General features: G+C 51.2%; 1 protein-coding gene across 4 annotated transcripts in view; it reads left to right on the top strand.

Moving 5' to 3' along the window:
- FOXK2 (forkhead box K2) overlaps positions 1 to 18,557 on the top strand; it is a 54,799-nt gene that overhangs the window by 11,101 nt on the left and 25,141 nt on the right. The window contains exon 1 of one of the 4 annotated variants that reach the window (XM_021066336.1): positions 15,617 to 18,518. The exons of the other annotated variants lie outside the window; for them this stretch is intronic. Coding sequence (XP_020921995.1) covers positions 18,421 to 18,518 — 98 coding nt within the window. The 5' untranslated portion in view covers positions 15,617 to 18,420. Of the gene's footprint in view, positions 1 to 15,616; positions 18,519 to 18,557 lie in introns of those variants that run through there. 4 annotated transcript variants of the gene reach the window in all.

Here is an 18,557-nt window from a genome sequence, read left to right as displayed (position 1 = left end):
TGTTGAGATGATCATGTGGTTTTTTACTTACGTTAATGTAGTGTGTTAACATTGATTGATTTCTCTGTGCTGAGCCATCTTGCGAACTTGGAATGAGTCCCGCTTGGTTGTGTTGTATGATCTTTTTTATGTGTTACTGGATTCGGTTTGCTAAAATTTTGTTGAGAATTTGTGCACCTATATTCATCAAAGATATCGGACTATAATTTTCCTTTTTGTTAGTGTCTTTGGTTTTGGTAGTAGGGTGATGGTGGCTCTGTGGAATGTCTTTGGGATTGTTCCCTTTGAGATAAAGAAGCTTTTAATGAAAGCGGTTAGCATTTTTGATGATACTCTAATCTGTTTAACACTTTTATGAGGCTCATACTTTTTTTTAAGTTTGGGTTTTTGAGCAGTTTACAATATCTTAAATAATAATACAGTAGGTCAGCTCCTACCCTTCTGGTCCCAGGTTTTATTATTATTTTCTTGAAAGAGCCACACCTGTGGCATATGGAAGTTGCCAGTCTAGGGTTTGAATTGCAGCTGCAGCTGCTGGCCTTGGCCACAGCCACGCTAGATCCTTAGCCCTCTGAGGAAGGCCCAGGAATGAACCTTCATCCTCAAGGATACTAGTTGGGTTGTAACCCGCTGAGGCACAACAGGAATTCCTGTGGTCCCTGTTTTTAATAAGGCCCTTTTTTGGGTGGTTTTTTGTTTTTTGTTTTTTAGGGCCACGCCCATGGCATATGGAGGTTCCCTGGCTAGGGGGTCCAATCAGAGCTACAGCTGCTGGCCCACACCACAGCCACAACAATGCAAGGTCTGAGCTGCATCTGCGAACTACACCACAGCTCAGGGCAACGCTGGATCCTTAACCCCCTGAGTGAGGCCCAGGATCGAACCCACAACCTCGTAGTTGCTACTCGGATTTGTTTCTGCTGTACCACAGTGGGAACTCCCGTTTCTGTGATTTGAAGCAGTTGGAGCATCATGACAAGGTGTACCACCGTCACCTTAGAAGGTGGCTGTGAGGAGACGAGGAAGCGCCTTGTAGGATGGTGCCTTTCCCAGGGTGTGTGCCTCACTTTCCGGTGTGTGTGCACGTGAGAATTCCATAGGGATTTTAGACGTTATTTGGCTCTTGCTGCAGTTTGTCATTTGGGACGGAATGCTCTTGTGTCTTACGCAGTGAGAGGTGTCAGAGTACAGCAGTGGTTCTCACTAGGGTGCCCTTCCCTTCCCCAGGCTGTTTGGCAGCATGTTAGGTTGGCCCGACTGGAAGAGGGTGCTGCTGGCATCTAGTGGCCTGGGGCCAGGATGCTGCTGCAAGCCCTGTGATGCAGGGCACTCCACCTACAACAGAGGAGCCTCAGTGCTGGGATGGCGAGACCCTTGGAGCACAGCGATCTAGCAGACGGTTACAGTGGCCGTCACTCCTTGCCCCATAGATGCTGAATTTTAATAATTTGCAGGTGTCTGAGACCTTTAAGGTACCAAAGCATTTGTTTCGAATTCAGGAGCAGAGCCTTTCTGAAACGAAGACTGAGATTCCGGGCCTGGGGTGGAATCACCCCTGGCAGCTTTGGAAGGTCACTCCCAGGATGCGATCCTGAGCCTTCCCTGGGTTGTAAGGAGGCTGCTCTCAGCCCTCTGTCCAGCGGCTTTCTTTAGGTTGGTCACATCCTTCTAAGAGCATCCGTGGCTAATGAAACACTGAGTTGCTGCAGTGGAGTTAGGCAGTGGTTTGTGGTCTTGGTTCCCGTGGAACATCTGCTGGTGGCGTGAGGGAGAGTGACATCCTTGTCACTACCACCACACCGTGAGGGACTGCTGCCGGACGCCGTTTTCTTGGTATTTAGTCACCAGTAATTGGCAGCACCAAACTCATCTTTTGGAGCTCCCATCATGGCGCAGTGGAAACGAACCCAACTAGGAACCATGAGGTTGCAGGTTCGATCCCTGGCCTCGCTCAGTGGGTTGAGGATCTGGCATTGCCTTGAGCTGTGGTGTAGGACGGTGGCTACAGCTCTGATTGGAACCTGGGAACCTCCTAGTATACCTCTAGTGCCACCCTAAAAAAAGAAGAAACAAAACCCACCAAAAAAAACCCTCGTCTCTTGACCCTTGAACAGATGGAATACAGATAACCCTAAACTAGTAAATTGAAGACTTGTGTTTTGTTGGTGTTTTTCTCAGACTGTAATAGCATTTTGAGTGATAAGTGATGTTTTAAAAATACTGTTTTGCTCTCTTTCTCACCTTTTGGAGAGTGTTAGGATCACGAGGATCAATTTTACAGCCTTTTGAGCTGGGCAGGGAGGATGTGGCTTAAATGCAAACTGTGCATTCCAGCCTCTCCCGAGTCCTGTGTCCTGCTTTGCCTAGGCTCCCTCTGGACTGGCCCACACGTGTTGTTAAACACTGCTCACATCCTGCGCCTTGGCACTCAAGTGCTCCTTGGGCTGGGCTTCTTCATCCTCGGGTTGTATGCTTCCTGGGACTGTGGCCTATGACCCTCAGTGACCTTGGGTGGTGCCAGGAGCTTGACAGGACTCAGATGTCTGTTGGTGAGTTTGTAGGCTTCAGGATTTTTATTTGGTAGATATTGCATCAAGGAAACCGTGTAGACAGTTAAATATAAAATTAAATTCACTCTCTGATTCTTAATTCTCTGCACTTGTCTTGTTTATGTTGATGGTAGACCATACTACGTGGTTTTTTTGGTTTTAGTTTTTGGTTTCGGTTTTTTTTTTTGTTTCCTTTTTTTTGGCTTTTTAGGGCCATACCTGTGGCATATGGAAGTTCCCAGGCTGCTGGCCTATGCTGCAGCTTGTGGCAATGCCAGATCCTTAACCCACTGAGTGAGGTCAGGGATCGAACCCACATCCTCATGGATACTAGTTGGGCTCATAACCTTCTGAGCCACAGGGGGCACTCCCTGTATTTTAGATTGATGGATACGTGGCAAGGGGGAGTTGGATACCTGTGAGCAGCGTTTCCTATAGTTGAAGAAAAATGTCCTTGGTGATGTGTGCTGGTGACATAGCTGTTGTGCTGCCTGGTAACCAGCAGAGGTCTCTTCCAGAGGCCAGTTGGCCCATGCAGTTTTCTTTTCTTCAGTGTCACTCCTTGCTGGTCACGGTGTGTCTGGTCTTGCCTGTGTCCTTGCAGATGCGTCCTCACTTCGCCCACACGGCAGGTGCACGGACCCTGGCTCCTGTGGCCTGTGTCTCATGCTGGAGGAGGGGCAGGCTCCTGGTGGTTGTTCTGGTGGAGGACTCCTGCAGAGGCCTAGGGAGATGCTTCTGGGATTGTCCTAGCTGGAGCAAGTTCTTGTCCTTAGTGTGGTGGTCCAGCTTTATCCTCCTCTCCCTCCCCACCCCTGAAAGTGAAACTTTATTTTCCACTGATCTTTTACTTTGTTCTCTCATAAAGCTTGTTTTTCAGAGTGTACATTTTATTGATGCAAATTGTTAGTCACAGTTTTGAAAAATATCTAGTTCTTTGCAACATCTGTGGGTTCCTAGTAACCAGGCCGTCAGTGCTTAGGATTTCTTTGCCTGTGTGTCTCTAATGAGAAGAGCTTTGCTTTTTTAGGGCTGCACCTGTGGCACATGGAGGTTCCCGGGTTAGGGGTCGAATTGGAGCTACAGCCGCCGGCCTACACCACAGCCACAGCAACGTGGGATCCGAGCCACATCTGTGACCTACACCACAGCTCACGGCAACGCCGGATCCTTAACCCACTGAGCGAGGCCAGGGATGGAACCTGCGCCCTCATGGTTCCTAGTCGGAGTCGTTAACCACTGAGCCACGACGGGAACTCCTGTGCTCACGCTTCATTCTTTTTTCTTTCTACTCCTTAGGCTTGATAATTGCAGTGATCCTGTCTTTAAGTTTGGAGATTCTTTGTTCTGCCTGTTCAGATAGGCTTTTGGGCCCTGTAGTGAATTTTTTATTTGATACACTGTGCTTTTCATCTCCAGGATGTGTTTCATTCCTTCTTATTTCTGTTCTTTACCGATACTCCTTTTTTCGTACATCCTTTTCCTGACTTCCTTTAGTTGTTGGTGTTGGCCTTCAGTTACCGGAGCACACGTAGCAGAATGTTCTAAAGTTTTTATCAGTAAGTCCTATCTCTCACCTTCTTCACTGATGATTTCTGTTCGTTTATTCTGTACCTTTGAGTCATACTTCACTGTTTCTTTTTGTGCCTTGTGATTTGCTGTTGAAAACCAGATATTTGACTATTATAATGTAGTAGTTCTGGAAATCAGATTCTACTTCTTCCTTAGGGTTTGCTGTTTCTTGTTTAAGTTTTTTTTTTTTTTTTTGGTTGTCTTAGGGCTGCACGTGTGGCATATGGAGGTTCCCAGGCTAGGGGGTTGAATCAGAGCTGTAGCTGCCAGCCTACGCCAGAGCCACAGCAGTGCCAGATCTGAGCCATGTCTGTGACCTACACCACAGCTCACGGCAATGCTGGATCCGTAACCCTCTGAGCAAGGCCAGGATCGAGCCTGCATCCTCATGGGTACTAGTCAGATTTGTTTCTGCTGAGCCACGACAGGAACTCTGTTTTTGTTTGTTCAAGGCTATAGGTATCCTTTTTGCATAGTGATTTTGATTTTCCCAAACTGCTATTGCAAAGACTATTCCTTGACACTCTGACTCTGAAGTCCTCTTTAATGGCTCGTGTTCAGCTGGTGTTTTGACAGAGATTTCTTTGAACGCCAGGAGCGCTCCCATCTCCTAGTCTTTGAAAGTCGGCTCTGTGCCTGGGCCCTCCTTCAGTTCTTGGTCAGGCTTGCATCGTGCTTGGGGACCAGGCCAGAGCGAAGGCCCAGGGTCTTCTCAGGTCTTGTATCAACGGGCGTCCTGCCCTGGTGTGTGTGTGGCTTTCCGAATTTCCCAGTGGGCACTGTTATTTTCCAATGTCCTCATTTCCCAGGGAAACTGTCCCCAGCTTTTGCCGTAGGCAGTATATCATGTGTTTGAACTGCAGTCTTTTGCTGTAGGCTCAGAGGCAAAATTGACTTGTGTTTTCAAGCTTTTTCAAGTCTGCGTTCTGTAGTAGGCAGAACACAGAGGGGTGGTCCTTTTGGAAGCCGCGAGATGGTTTGGAACAGACAGATGCAGTAAAACGTGAGTGAGGTCTGCTCTGCTCCCCAGCACCAGGGACACAGTGCCGTATTGGCAACCCAGGCTGCCACCGCTTGAGGACCGGCCACTTTAAGACCTTCTGTGCTCCAGGACCAGGCCTGCTGCCCTGTGGAGGGTGTGAACAGGGACAGCAAACTCCAAACTCCTACCTTTCAGGACCTCTTTCCCAGTGGTGGTTACACGGGGTGGTTACAGGCGCCTGACAGCTTTGCAGCTTTCAGACATGGATTCTGATAGTTTCGCTTTGGTTTCCTCTGGGGGGGGCGGCGGGGGGTGTGGGGGGTGGTGGTGAGAGCTTGTAGCTTCCTACTGAGCCATTTTGCTGATGTCACTCCCAATGGTTCTTTCCAGAAGATTTTTTTTTTTTTTTCTTTTTAGGGCTGTGTTTGCAGCATATGGAGGTTCCCAGGCCAGGGGTTGAATTGGAGGTGCAGCTGCCGGCCTGCACCACAACCCTGGCAACGCTGGACCCTTAACCCACTGAGTGGGGCCAGGGATCAAACCCATGTCCTCGTGGATACTAGTTGGGTTCATTACTGCTGAGCCACAATGGGAACTCCCAGGACTCTTTTTCTTTTTGTAAAACTGAGGCTCTGCCCATTGAACACTAACTCCCCATCTTCCCTCCCTGAGCCCCAGCCGCCACAGTTTGCTTTCTGTGTCTGAATTTAGCTACTCAAGGTTCTTCATGTGGAATCATACAGTTTGTCCTCCACCTCCCTCCTTTGGCCATCCTGCAGCATGCGGAGTTCCTGGACCAGGGATCAGAACCGAGCTGCCAGATCCTTAACACCGTGTCAGGCAGGGGATCAAACCCGCATCCCAGTGCTCCCAAGGTGCCGCCGATCCTGTTGTACCACAGTGAGAACTCCAGTGTGTTTGTCCTTTTGTGTCTGGCCTATTTTGCTTAGCACAATATCCTCGAGATTCATCCTGGGCATTGCCAGGGTTAGAATTTCCTGGTGAAGTGTATCTTTAAAAACGAGAAACATTGGAGTTCCTGCTGTGTTGCAGTGGGTTAATGGTCTGGCTTATCTTTGAGGAGGTGCCAGTTCGATCCTTGGCCTAGGAACTTCCACATGCTATGGGTGCTGCCAAAAAATACAAATAATAAAAAGAAAAAGAAACACAGAAAACAAAAAGTTTTAAAAATGAAAAAAGAGGATTCCCATTGTGGCTCAGTGGTTGACAAATCCGACTAGGAACCATGAGGTTGTGGGTTTGATCCCTGGCCTTGCTCAGTGGGTTGAAGATCCGGTGTTGCCGTGGGCTGTGGTGTAGGTCGCAGATACGGCTCGAATCCCGAGTTGCTGTCTCTGGCGTAGGCCAGTGGCTACAGTTCTGATTAGACCTCTAGCCTGGGAACCTCCATATGCCAGGGGAGCAGCCCTAGAAAAGGGAAAAAGACAAAAAAAAAAAAAAAAGGAAAGGAAAAAGAACCCACATTGCAGTTTGATCATGTATAGAGGCTGATCAGATTATTGAGGTTCAGACATGATTCATAAGTGGGATTCTGGTTACCGGGGAGGCAGTAGGAGAAACGAGCTCTTTTGCACACAGACGAACACTTATTTTCAGGTGCTTTGTGAGCTTGCTGGGTGCAGGGGGCACTACAGTGGGGCAGTTGGAGAAATGGCAGTGAGCAGAGAGCCGGACAGCACAGGTCTGCCAGGAGTTCCCTGGTGGCTCAGCAGGTTAAGGATCTGGTGTTGTCGCTGCTATCGTGCAGGTTTGATCCCTGGCCCAGGAATGTTCATATGCTGTAGATACAGCCAAAAAAAAAAAGGCTTAATGAGACCCCACAGTGTAACCTGCCTCTGTTTAAGACACAGTGCCTTGTCAGCAGCCCAGAAGCCCCTGTGTCGCTCCGAGCCACAGAACCACTATCTTGAGTTCTAAACCCTGGTGTTTATTTGTTCTTTAATTTGTGTACATGGAATTAAACAGAATGGACGTCAGGGGTGGTGCTGGCCTTTCACTGAATCAGATGTTTTTGAGGAGTTCCTGCTGTGGCTCAGTGGGTTAACAGTCTGACTGCAGCGGCTTGGGTTGCTGCAGAGGCAGGGGTTTGATCCCAGGCCTGGGCACTTCGTAGGCTGTGGGTGCGGATGTAAAAGAAAAAAAAGAAAACAATGTTTTTGAGGAGTTTCTACAGTGGTGCAGTGGGTTAATCCGGCTTGTGTGGGGACATGCTGCACATTGGGCTAAGGATGCAGCATTGATGCAGCCATGGCGCAGATCACAGCTCTGGCTTGGATTTTGCTGCCTGGCCTGGGAACTTCGTATGCTGCAGGGGTGGCCAAATAAGGCAATAAAAAATGTTTTTGAGATTAGCCCATGTTTTTGTATCATTCATTCTCATGACTGTAACATATTTAATAATATGAATATACCACAACTTGATATTCTGATATAGAATGGCATTTAGATAGGGTTTTGTGGTTTTTTTTTTTTTTTTTTTTTTGTCTTTTAGGGCCGCACCCATGGCCTATGGAAATTCCCAGCTTAGGCGTCCAGTCAGAGCTGTAGCTGTTGGTCTACGCCAGAACCACAGCAGCGTGGGATCCAAGCCGTGTCTGCGACCTACACCACAGCTCTAGGCAATGCCAGATCCTTAACCCACTGAGTGAGGCCAGGGATCGAACCCGCATCCTCACTGATGCTAGTCAAGTTCATTAACTGCCGAGCCACGACAGGAACTCTCTAGGTAGGGCTTTTTGGTTTTTTTGGCCACACCTGAAGCACACATAAGTTCCCAGACAGGGATCGAACTTGCACCACAGCAGTGACAACGTCGGATCCTTAACCCACTGAACCACCAGGGAACTCCTAGGTAGTTTTATTTGGGACTATTATAATGGATAATGCTGCTCTGAGTATCTTATAGATGTTTTTAAGTTGGCATGCTTTTGTAGTTGAAAATGTGAGCTAGGTTCTGGTAGCTGAGTGTTGATGAGCATGTGCACATTTCTGTTGGGAAGGCTCCAGTGGCTCACAGGGTGTACGTGTGTTCGGCTTTCGTGGGCATAACCACTTTGGAAGAGTACGGCCGGAATGGTCCTGGAGGGAAGGGCTGCAGGAGGCGAGGTGTTTGTGAGCTGAGCCTGCAGGCCCCAGGCCGTGCTCCATTGACCCACTGGGCCTCACTGAGAAAACGGACTCACGGGCGACCTGGGTGCTGGCTGAGAACAGCCCGCCTCCTCTGTGGTCCTGAGCACATAACCTGTCCGACTGCACTGGGCAGCCACACACCCGCAGTGGCCCTGTCCCTGTGGCACAGTCTGGTCTCGTGTGCCTCTAGTTCCTTTGTCACCTCCAAGCCACACGGGCCGTGAGAGTGCTTCTCTCAAAGATGGAACTTGCCAGCCAGGGCCTGAGCCCGAGTCACAGCTGTCTTCCTGAATCAGGCTCTTGAGGCTCTGGTTAGAAATGCGTGTGTTTTTGTTTTTTTGGGGGGGGTTTTGTTTTGTTTCTTTCTTTTAGAAGTGCATGTTAAATGCAACAAAAACTGCCTGCTGTAATGGACACCGTGGTGTTTCGTGAGTTTTCATGCGTTAGTGCTTTTCAGGGTAAGATGTCAAGCTGAGGTGATAGGCATTGCTGGGGAGCAACAGAGAGAAATGTGGACTCTTAGGGTTCGTTCCCAGCTCCTTCCCGCGTCGTCTGCACGGTCCTGATGGTCTCATAGCTGGTCAGGCTCTGGACCTGTGGCTTTACTCTTTAAGTGGCTGCTGGCCGCCCTCCCCTGAGCTGGACGAGCCCCCGCTTCTGGGGCAAAGGAAGTGCCTGCTGGGCTCTCGGTGGCCCTTTCAGACCAATGGTGGTGGCAGCTGGACCTGGCCAGCAGGCATGACGGGCTGCTGGTGTGGACGTGTGGCTCCTAGAGCCACAGAAGAGGCAGCCTGGGCTGGGGGAGTAATTTATGAGTCACCAGCACCGTTCCTTCAAGGTTGTAGTGTAGGCCTCGTTATTTCCGTCAGAAACTAGAGGAAACTGGTGGTGGAGAATGATGAACATGTGAAAGTAGACAGCGGGTTTGGAAAGAAGAGGAATTTTTCTTCCAGTTCTGCAGAAGATAAAGAGGCAGCATGGCTGCTGTTGTTGCTGGGTTGGCACTGGAGGGCCCCCCTCCTTTTTTTTGGTCCTTTGTCTTTTTAGGGCCACACTCACAGCATCTGGAGGTTGCCAGTCCAGGGGGTCTAATCGGAGCTGCTGTTGCCGGCTTACACCACAGCTCAAGGCAACGCCGGATCCTTAACCCGCTGAACAAGGCCAGGCATCGAACCCGAAACCTCATGGGTCCTAAACGGATTCGTTTCCGTTGCGCCACGATGGGAACTCCTGGAGCCCACTTTTAATCTCCCGTGTCAGTGCCCCTCCTTCGAGGTGAGCTCACTGGCGTCTCAGGGGCTGCCCTCTTCCACCAGACCTGCGAGCTGAGTTTCTGAGGCTGCTTCTCTTCTGTGATGTGGCCAGTGCGCCCTCCAGGGACACTGAGTGTCTGTCCAGTTCCAGAGAGGGCTGGTCGGCTGTCCCCCTGGGATGGCAGGTCATGAGTACCCCAGAGGTCCTGTGTCCCCTTAGCCATGGGGCCGCCAGCCTGTTCCTCACCCACCCGTCACCCGCATCCCAGGAACGGCCAGCGACACTCCCTTAGTCACGCAAGCCAGACGTGAAGCCACGCGTCCTGCGGTCTTCCCGGCTCCGCGCCCACGCCCGTCACACCCCGTCCCCCTCTCTGTCCTCACCGCCCTGGAACAAACCTTACTCCCTGGAGAGCAGTCCGGAGTATGGTGTCATCGCAGTGACAGGTTGGTGTGTCGCTCTGATATTACCTGTGCTGCGTGAGTGACACAGGCGGCAGGGTCGCTTGTGTCATGTGGCCCTGACCCTGTGTACCCCAGAACCGGGTGGCACTTCCCTGCCTGGCCTGAGGCTGACTGTCAGGCACATAGACACCCTGGAGGCAGGTGTAGAATCGAACTGCAGTGAAGCAACGTTTTTTCATAACTGTGTCAGGCGTCCCACCAGATCGTCCTTGGAATTTGATAGATTTCTTTTTTTTAATGTTTTTCTCATTTATAATTTTTAATTATTTTTATTTTTGTCTTTTTGCCTTTTTTTTTAAGGGCTGCACCTGCAGCACATGGAGGTTCCCAGGGTAGGGGTCTAATGGGAGCTGTAGCTCCAGCCTACGCCACAGTCACAGCCACAGCAACGCAGGATCGAGCTGTGTCTGTGACCCACACCACAGCTCAAGGCAAGGCCAGATCCTTAACCCACTGAGCGAGGCCAGGGATCGAACCTGAAACCTCATGGTTCCTAGTCGGATTCGTCTCTGCTGCGCCACAACGGACGGGAACTCCGCTGGAATTTGATAAATTTCTGAAATGCATAGACTCTCATGGGAAGAGAGTCAGTGACGAGAATGTCCCAGAACAGGGCTCTCAGGCTGTCCCTGAGCAGGCCCAGCGCACAGCCACAGGAGTGAGTGGTTTCTAGGCGCTCTGCCCAGCTTACCTTGCCATGGACCACGACATAGCTCCTGGCCTGGCACAGGCCCAGCCACACCCAGAGGGGCACAGCCGAGACCATCAAGCTTTTTGCACTGGACATCTTGAAAGGTTCTGTTTTTCTTTGAAATTACTCAGACTTATAGAAAAGTTGCGAAAATAGAGCAGAGATTCTCCTTTTCCCAGGTTCCCAAATATTAACATTTACCACACTTGCTTCATCACTGTTTTTTTCCTGAAATGTTTGAGAGTGAGTTGCATACATGATGCATTTTTTCCTCTAAAATATTTCCACGTGTGTGTCCTAAAAAATTCTCTTCCACACGCATAGCCCAGTGCCAACACCGCCTAGTGCTGGTGCGACACTGTGACCCCACCTCTGGCTTTCCCTGGACAGGGGCTGTAGTTTGGTGATGCTCTTTCTCTCACATTGAATTTTCCTCTCATCTGTGGCCGTGCTGTGTCTTCTCTGATGTTGAGTTTTGGTTTGGTTTGTTTTTTGTTTTTCGTCTTTTTGTCTTTTTAGCGTTGTACCCATGGCATGAGCTGTAGCCGCCGGCCTCCACCACAGCCACAGCAATGTGGGATCCTTAACCCACTGAGCGAGGCCAGGGATCGAACCTGCAACCTCATGGCTCCCAGTCGGATTCGTTAACCACTGAGCCGCGATGGGAACTCCTGATGTTGAAGCTTTAGAAGAGGACAGACCAGTTTTTTAGAATATTTGTCTGATGTTTCCTTTTGGTGAGATTCAGGTTTGTTTTTAGTGGGAAACCCAGCGATGAGGCTGGGTCCTCTCAGTGCCCCAGGGCAGGAACCTGTTGTTTGCTGTTTTGTGCTGAGGCCTCTGTTGGTTAAATTTTCTGAAATCCTGTAAAAACTGGGGGACTCCAGAGTTAGCCTAACGATGGCTGTCTGATTTGCAATCAGACATATTTTTTTGAGTAGGTAGAAAGGGAGCCTGCTGGTGGGGAGATTTTTCCAACTCAGGAACTGTGTCTAATCTGGGCCCAAACAGAGAAGAGTGACAGAAGGCTGGGGGACACGGTGGCCATCCCCCCGGGGCCCTCGGTCGCTACGGGTGCTGAGGAGGAAGGCAGCTCTGCTGTGCTCCCCTTGCTGAGCGGCACTCTGGAGCCAGAGCACTGCTCCAGCCTGGCTCATCCTCCTGTTACAGTTAGGGGCCTGGGATGCAGCCTCTTTCTGAGGCCAGCGCAGCCTCTGAAGTGGCCCAGTTGCACTTGGTTGTAGGGACTAGTTTGCCCAGTTGGTTAATTGTTTGAATTTACTTCGCATAGCATATCACTAAATTTGGCTCCACTTGGCTGGAGCCTTATTTGAATATGGCTTATTTCTGCAGAGCTCTATGCTGGTAGTCGGTGTCGAAGTATTTGCAGCAAGGCCTGGCTTTGTACATAAAGAACGGGTCTTCAGAATCCTTAGATGTTTGCGAATCTGGAAATTCAGAGCTCTAGACCCAAGCCATCGGTTTGCGTGTGTCATTAGTATGAGTTTCCATTCCAGCAAGAAAAATGCCTGTCAGAGTGCTCATGTGCTGCAGCGGGACTAACTCTGAGTCTGACTAGTATCAGGAGGATGCGGGTTCGATCTCTGGCCCTGCTCAGTGGATCAGGGATCCTTCGTTGCCGTGAGCTGTGGTGCAGGTTGCAGACGTGGCTCGGATCCCGCGTTGCTGTGGCTCTGGCGGAGGCCGGCGGCTGCAGCTCCCTTTGGGCCCGCAGCCTGGGAATTTCCATGTGCCGTGGGCGTGGCCCTAAAAAGTGGAAGGGAAAAGAGGTGCCAAGTACTGAAGAGCAGGAGAGGTGGAGAGAAGAGTGTCTGCAACTCCGAGTCCTGTTAACACTGTTCGTGTTTATCGAAGTAAGAGAAACTTAGTTTTACCAGGGTTCTTCTGCCTGAGCGTGGAGCCTTTAGTTTTGATTTTGTGGCTTGAGATGTGTGCTTGGGACCTGGTCACTTTTTGTTTAGGGGTTTGTTTAGGGGTCATTTTTTGTGTAGAGGTTTGCAATTCTGCTTTCCGGCTTTTATTGTTCATTTTGAAATCCCTCCCTTTCCTCCGTTGGTTGGTTCTTTTTCCCAGGGTTCTCATACACAGACGTGTGTGTTTATACTGAGCTTTACCATCAAAGTGCCTTTAAAGAACACCTGGTACAAAGCGGGGTGAGACACGGTCAGCATGCGCTTTGCTCTTCTGATCAGTACGTGCCTCTCTGACCTGAGTGCTTCACGGGAACAAGTTGCGGGACCAGCGGAGAGGCCGCCTCGGGAACTGGTGCAGGGAGGGGCCCGCGTGGGCAGACGTAGCGCCGCCCGGGCCTCTTGGTAGTGGGGGCGGGGGCGGAGGGCTGACGCTCACCTGGTTTGATCTGCTCTTACAATGATTTGCTGCTCTTTTTACTTCTGTGAAACAATCAAAATTATCCCCCTATTTTTTATTTTTGGCTTAGAAAAGTCAAGCAGTGGCCATTAGCATACCCTAAAGGGGAATGGTATTTCAGTAGCTGAACTCCATAGGGAAATCAAACTGTTTTGATGTATTTGCTCTGAAGGTAACCTACATAGAAAAACCAGTGAAAATTATAACATAGGTACCCACATAATCCCAACCCAGGAAGTAAGCCATTGTTAACCCCACAGCGTAGAAAATGCACTGGGAACCCCTGACGTGTTACCACCATTTTGCTAATTTCTGTATCCATCTACCCTTTAAAAAAACCCTCTCTGTTGAAATGTACTACGTGTACAGAGAAGCACATGTACCATTCATGTATAATTCGATGAATCTTCACAAACAGGAACTTACCCGTGTAGTCAGAATCCAGGCTAAAAACCAGAAAGTTTCCGGAAAACCTGCATAGCTTTTAAATGTGTTTCAGGCTCATACTCGTGTGAAAAGAAGTTCACTCTTAGAAGCAAACACAGATACCGTGTCTTCACCTGTCAGGCGTCAGAGTCCACTGGTGGCCGGAGCTCCCCCATACTCTGTCGGTCAGGCTGATGGCAGGTGGCCGTGTGAGCCCTTGTAGCCTGTGCCGGGGAGACGCCTGTGTCTGCAGTTGGAAACGTTGGGATGTGAAGGACGCGTGTCCTTGATGTGGTGCCGGTTACGAAGGCCGTGCTCAGCCCATCTGTGTGGGTGGGCCTGTGGGTGACAGTGAGGAGTGTGCAGGCAGCGGTCCAGCGTGGAGGGTGTGGTCCTGTTTTGTGGGAAGCAGAAACAGACCTGGAGACAGGTAGGTGCCCCATGGGGAGGGAAGGGTCCCCCTCATCACATTCCCTCTTGGGACTCTGCAGTGCTGCTCCTCTGGTCCAGGCTGGGCTTCCTGGGGGCTCTCGGCGATGGAGCAGACAACGGCAGGGGCCCAGGGTCGGCTCTAGGAAGAGTAAGGGTTGATGTCTTGCAGTGGGGCTGAAGGTAGTTTGGTTTTTTCATTTTCATGGACATTTGAGTGTTTGGTAAAAGTCTGAGCTAATCCTCGTGACAGTCTCAGAGGAGGGTGCTGTTTGTTCCCTTTCTGTGGAATGAGGGGCAGGTGCAGAGGTAATAGCTCTGCAACGTCCATGGGCTCTTGCGCTGGGTGATGGAGCCAGTCCAGTGGCCCAGCCTCCCCGGCGAGCAGTGACTGTCGCCTGAGGCAGGGGCTTGGGAGCTGCGTGCAGGAGGGAGAAGAAGGTCGGGATGGAGGTTGTATGTGTCGTGCCAGAGTTAAGGCCGGTGGGGTCGTAATGACCTTTTCTGGGCCTGGAGTCGATTATTCAGATCTCGTGCTAAAGACAAAGAAGTAATTGCACAGTATTTAACTGTGGGCTTCTGTGTGTTTTAGTCATGTGATTTGCTTATCTCAGTTTCTTTTTTAATGTATGCAACTGGGCACTTTTTCATTAATTCAACAAGTGTAGGGAGTTGCTCTTGTGGCTCATTGGGTTAAGAACCCAGCGGGTATCCATGAGGATGCAGGTTCAATCCCTCGCCTCGCTCAGTGGGTTAAGGATCTGGCGTTGCCATGAGCTGTGGTTGTAGGTCACAGATGAGGCTTGGGTCTGGTGTTGCTGTGGCTGTGGTGCAGGCCAGCAGCTCCAGTTCAACCCCTAGCCTGGGAACTTGTGTATGCCGCAGGTGCAGCCCTAAAAAGAAAAAAAAAGTTTAAAAAAAAACTGAAGAAGCAAAACAAAAACCAAGTGTATCCTGAGGGCCTTCTCTGTGTACCAACAACTCTTCTGGTCTCCAGGTTATAACGTGAACCCTGCCGTGTTCCTGTGGAGCTTGCGTCCTGTTTGGTGACAGCAAGTGAATGCGCAGTAACAGTCACGTGGCCAGAGTGAGCTGAAGGACAGGCGGCAGGGAGGCCCTTGGATGGGTGGCTGAGAGGCAGGGTGTAGCTCTGACCTAGAGTGGGCCGAGGGCTCTGGGCCTTGGGAGTGGGGGGAGGTTGCACCCGCAGGACCTCCCTAGAGAAGCGGCTGTGCCTGCGGGCAGGAGAGACAGAGGCCAGCTTTCCCCGATTTTATGGGTGTATTTGGAGACAGGGCTTTTAGGATTGATTAAGATTAAGTGAGGGACGGAGTTCCCGTCGTGGCGCAGTGGTTAATGAATCCGACTAGGAACCATGAAGTGGCGGGTTCGATCCCTGGCCCCGCTCAGCGGGTTAAGGATCTGGCGTTGCCATGAGCTGTGGTGTAGGTTGCAGACGCGGCTCGGATCCCGCGTTGCTGTGGCTCTGCTGTAGGCTGGCGGCTACAGCTCCGATTGGACCCCTAGCCTGGGAACCTCCATATGCCGCAGGAACGGCCCTAGAAAAGACAAAAAAAAAAAAAAAGATTAAGCGAGGGAGCGCCCTGGTGGCCTAGTGGTTCATTTTGTTTGTTTATTCATTTATTTTTGGCCACACCCATGGCATGGGGAAGTTCCCAGGCCAGGGATTGAACCTGCGCCACAGCTGTAACCAGAGCCACAGAAGTGACCACGGTGGGTCCTTAACTGCTGAGCCAACAGGGAACTTGGCTGCAGCCTTTCTGGATCTTTGGACACCACATGTAGCTCTTGCTGTTTTAGAAAATTACCCTGGCTTTTGGGTGCAGACAGACCAGGGTGGGAACTTGAGAGAAGGGCTGGGTACAGGGCGCCAACAGAGCCGGGCAGCAGGTGAGGGGCGAGCCTGGGCACCCTCCCTGTGAGGGCTGTCTGTGCACCTGGGGTTGGCCACATCCCTGCCTGGCCTCCCTTCACTCAGTGCCAAGAGCACCTCTCTCCATCCCACAGCCTGTCTGCAGTCGCTGCCTGGTGCCCCTGGGGGCTGAGGCCCATCATCCAGGAGCCGGTGGAAATGGAAGTGTGGGAACTAGTGGTTTGGGGCTGCAGACAGAAGTTTTCCCATTGTTTTTCGCATGAATTGGTTTTGGTTTGTTGGGAGGGGGGTGTCTTTGTGTTTCTGTGACTTGTCACATGCGCAGTTGCATGTAACCATCTGATGGTCAAGGTGTGGCAGTTCCGACCCACTGAGGACTCGCTGGTGCTGCCCCTTTGGGACTGCACCCCCCACCCCCCGCATCCCCTGACTGGCCCTTGCTCTGATTTTGTCGTGTGGAGGCTGCTACAGAAATGGAATCACACAGGCTGTAACTCTGGGGAGCTGGCTCTTCTCACACAGCGCAGTGCCCTGCAGAGCCGCCGCCGTACCAGTAGGCAGTCCTTTTTGTTTTGGATCTGCGCTCTGTGACGTGGGCCAAGGACACTGTCTCCCGTTGAAGGACGTCGCAGTAGTTTCCAGTTTGGGGCTATTACGAATACAGCTGCTGTGAGCATCCGTGCGATTTTCTGTGTAAATGCCCGCGTTCTTTCCCCCGGGAAATACCCAAGAGTGCAGTTGCTTGGACGGATGACACGTGTATGTTTAGCTTGATGGGAAGCCACCACGCGGGCCTCCTGGGTGGCTGCCCTGTTGCTCTTGCAGCGCGTGCTTTTCCACCTGCTCCGTCCCTGGGGCCGCCAGTCTTCTGGGTCTTACCCTCTGACAGGACTCGGAGGTACCTCGTGGAGGTTTTACTTGGCCGGGTCCTGATGGCCAGTGATATCATAGCATCGTTCCATGTCCTTATTTGCCATCTGTAGATCTCCGTGCGGTAGCTTCTTTTGAATCTGCCGCCCATTCTCTCAGGGTGTTCCTTGTTGTCTTACTGTTGTCTTTAGATAGATAGTCTGCGTATGTGTGAGTCCCTTGTTGCATGTGTGATTTGTAAAAATTTTCTCCTAGAATGTGAGCGGAGGAAGAAGGGGGCTTGTCTTTCATGTGTTAGCAGGGTCTCTGACAAGCAGACATTTTCATTCTTGGTGACGGGTGTGTTTTGAAGGTGGGTGCTCACGGCTTTGGGGGATTGGGTAAATCCTGTGTTTCTGGCCCGAGCAGCTGGGTGGCGCCCTTCGTTGCCAAGGAGAGCTCTGGAGAGGAGCTGGTGTGGGAGTCTTGTCAGAGGTCCAGCGTGGGCACAGACGAGGCAGCAGTGGGGCGGTGGGAGACGGGTCCAGCGTGCAGGAAACGGAGCTTTTGGAATCATTCGGGTGTCGGGGGCTGAAGGTCACAGGCCTGGATGCACCCAGCGGAGCGTGGGTGTTGGCTGAAAAGCCCAGAAGTTCGCATCTTGGCCGGGGACCGTGGATGTGGGTTAGGAGGGAGGAGAGTGCCCTGGGGTGGAGAAGGAGCCCCGAGGGGCAGGCAGGGCACGGGGCCTCCACTGGTTCTGCTCCATCCTCGGAGACTGGAGTGCTGACCGGCAAGGTAGAGGGCAGGGAACCTGAGGGCAGCGGCCTCAGAGGCGGGGGTGTGAGGGAGGAAGAAGCCAGGCAGCGACTGTCACATGCTGCCCAGTGGTGTCCTTTCTGCCAGACCAGAAGGTGGGCAGTACACCTTGAAGAAGTAGAAGGGACATGTGACCTCCACGTGCTGGACCCTGCCTTGGTGGCCACCCAGGTCAGACAGGGCGGTGGGCAGAGCTGGCCATGAGCTGGGTACCCTGGCTGGATGCACAGAGGTCGGCTGAGCCCTTGGCCGTTTACCTGCTCTCTAATCAGGCACTGGCAGCTGGGGTGACATCGAGGCTCAGAGGCCATGAGTCTTTGGAGCTGATTGAAAATTTTATTCTTTGAAGGTGTCCGGCTTGCATTACTTGAAGTACATGTAAAATATTCCTGAGTGAGGCCAAGGGAATAGTAAAGGTGTTAAATGGCAAAGCTCTCCCAAGAATTGAGTATCTGGCTTTTATTTGCTAAGTAAAAAGGGTGATGGGATTTTTTTAAGACAAAAGGAATGGTTTTTCTTAAATAAGAAATAACCACAGGAGTTCCCGTCGTGGCTCAGTCATTAACAAATCTGACTAGGAACCATGAAGTTGCGGGTTCGATCCCTGGCCTCGCTCAGTGGGTTAAGGATCCGGCATTGCCGTGAGCTGTGGTGTAGGTCGCAGGCGTGGCTTGGAACCCCCAGTGCCGTGGCTGTGGTCTAGGCCAGCGGCTGCAGCTCCGATTAGACCCCTAGCCTGGGAACCTCCACTCCATATGCTGTAGATGCAGCCCTAGAAAAGACAAAAAGACCAAAAAAAAGAAAGAAAGAAAAAAGAAATAACCACAAAATTGTTGCTTAATGACGCAGATGCATTCATGTATTTATCCTGAAAGGAGTAGCGCTGATGAAGTGTCGGTTGAGCCTCTTGAGTCTGCTGAGCCTTTCCTCCTGCTGGGCTGGCCTCGGCGATGTTTTCGCTCTCACCACCAGGGTTTCTAGGTCGCGAGACGCCTCGTTTGCGGTTTCAGTCATTAAAGCGACTCGTAACCCACGGGATGAGCTTGAGGTGGGCTTCTTGCTGATCCTGCACACAAGTCAAGGCTCT

The sequence above is a fragment of the Sus scrofa genome, chromosome 12 (assembly GCF_000003025.6).
Source record: "Sus scrofa isolate TJ Tabasco breed Duroc chromosome 12, Sscrofa11.1, whole genome shotgun sequence".
Taxonomy (NCBI): Eukaryota; Metazoa; Chordata; class Mammalia; order Artiodactyla; family Suidae; genus Sus; species Sus scrofa.
This window is presented reverse-complemented; position numbering and strand designations above follow the sequence as displayed.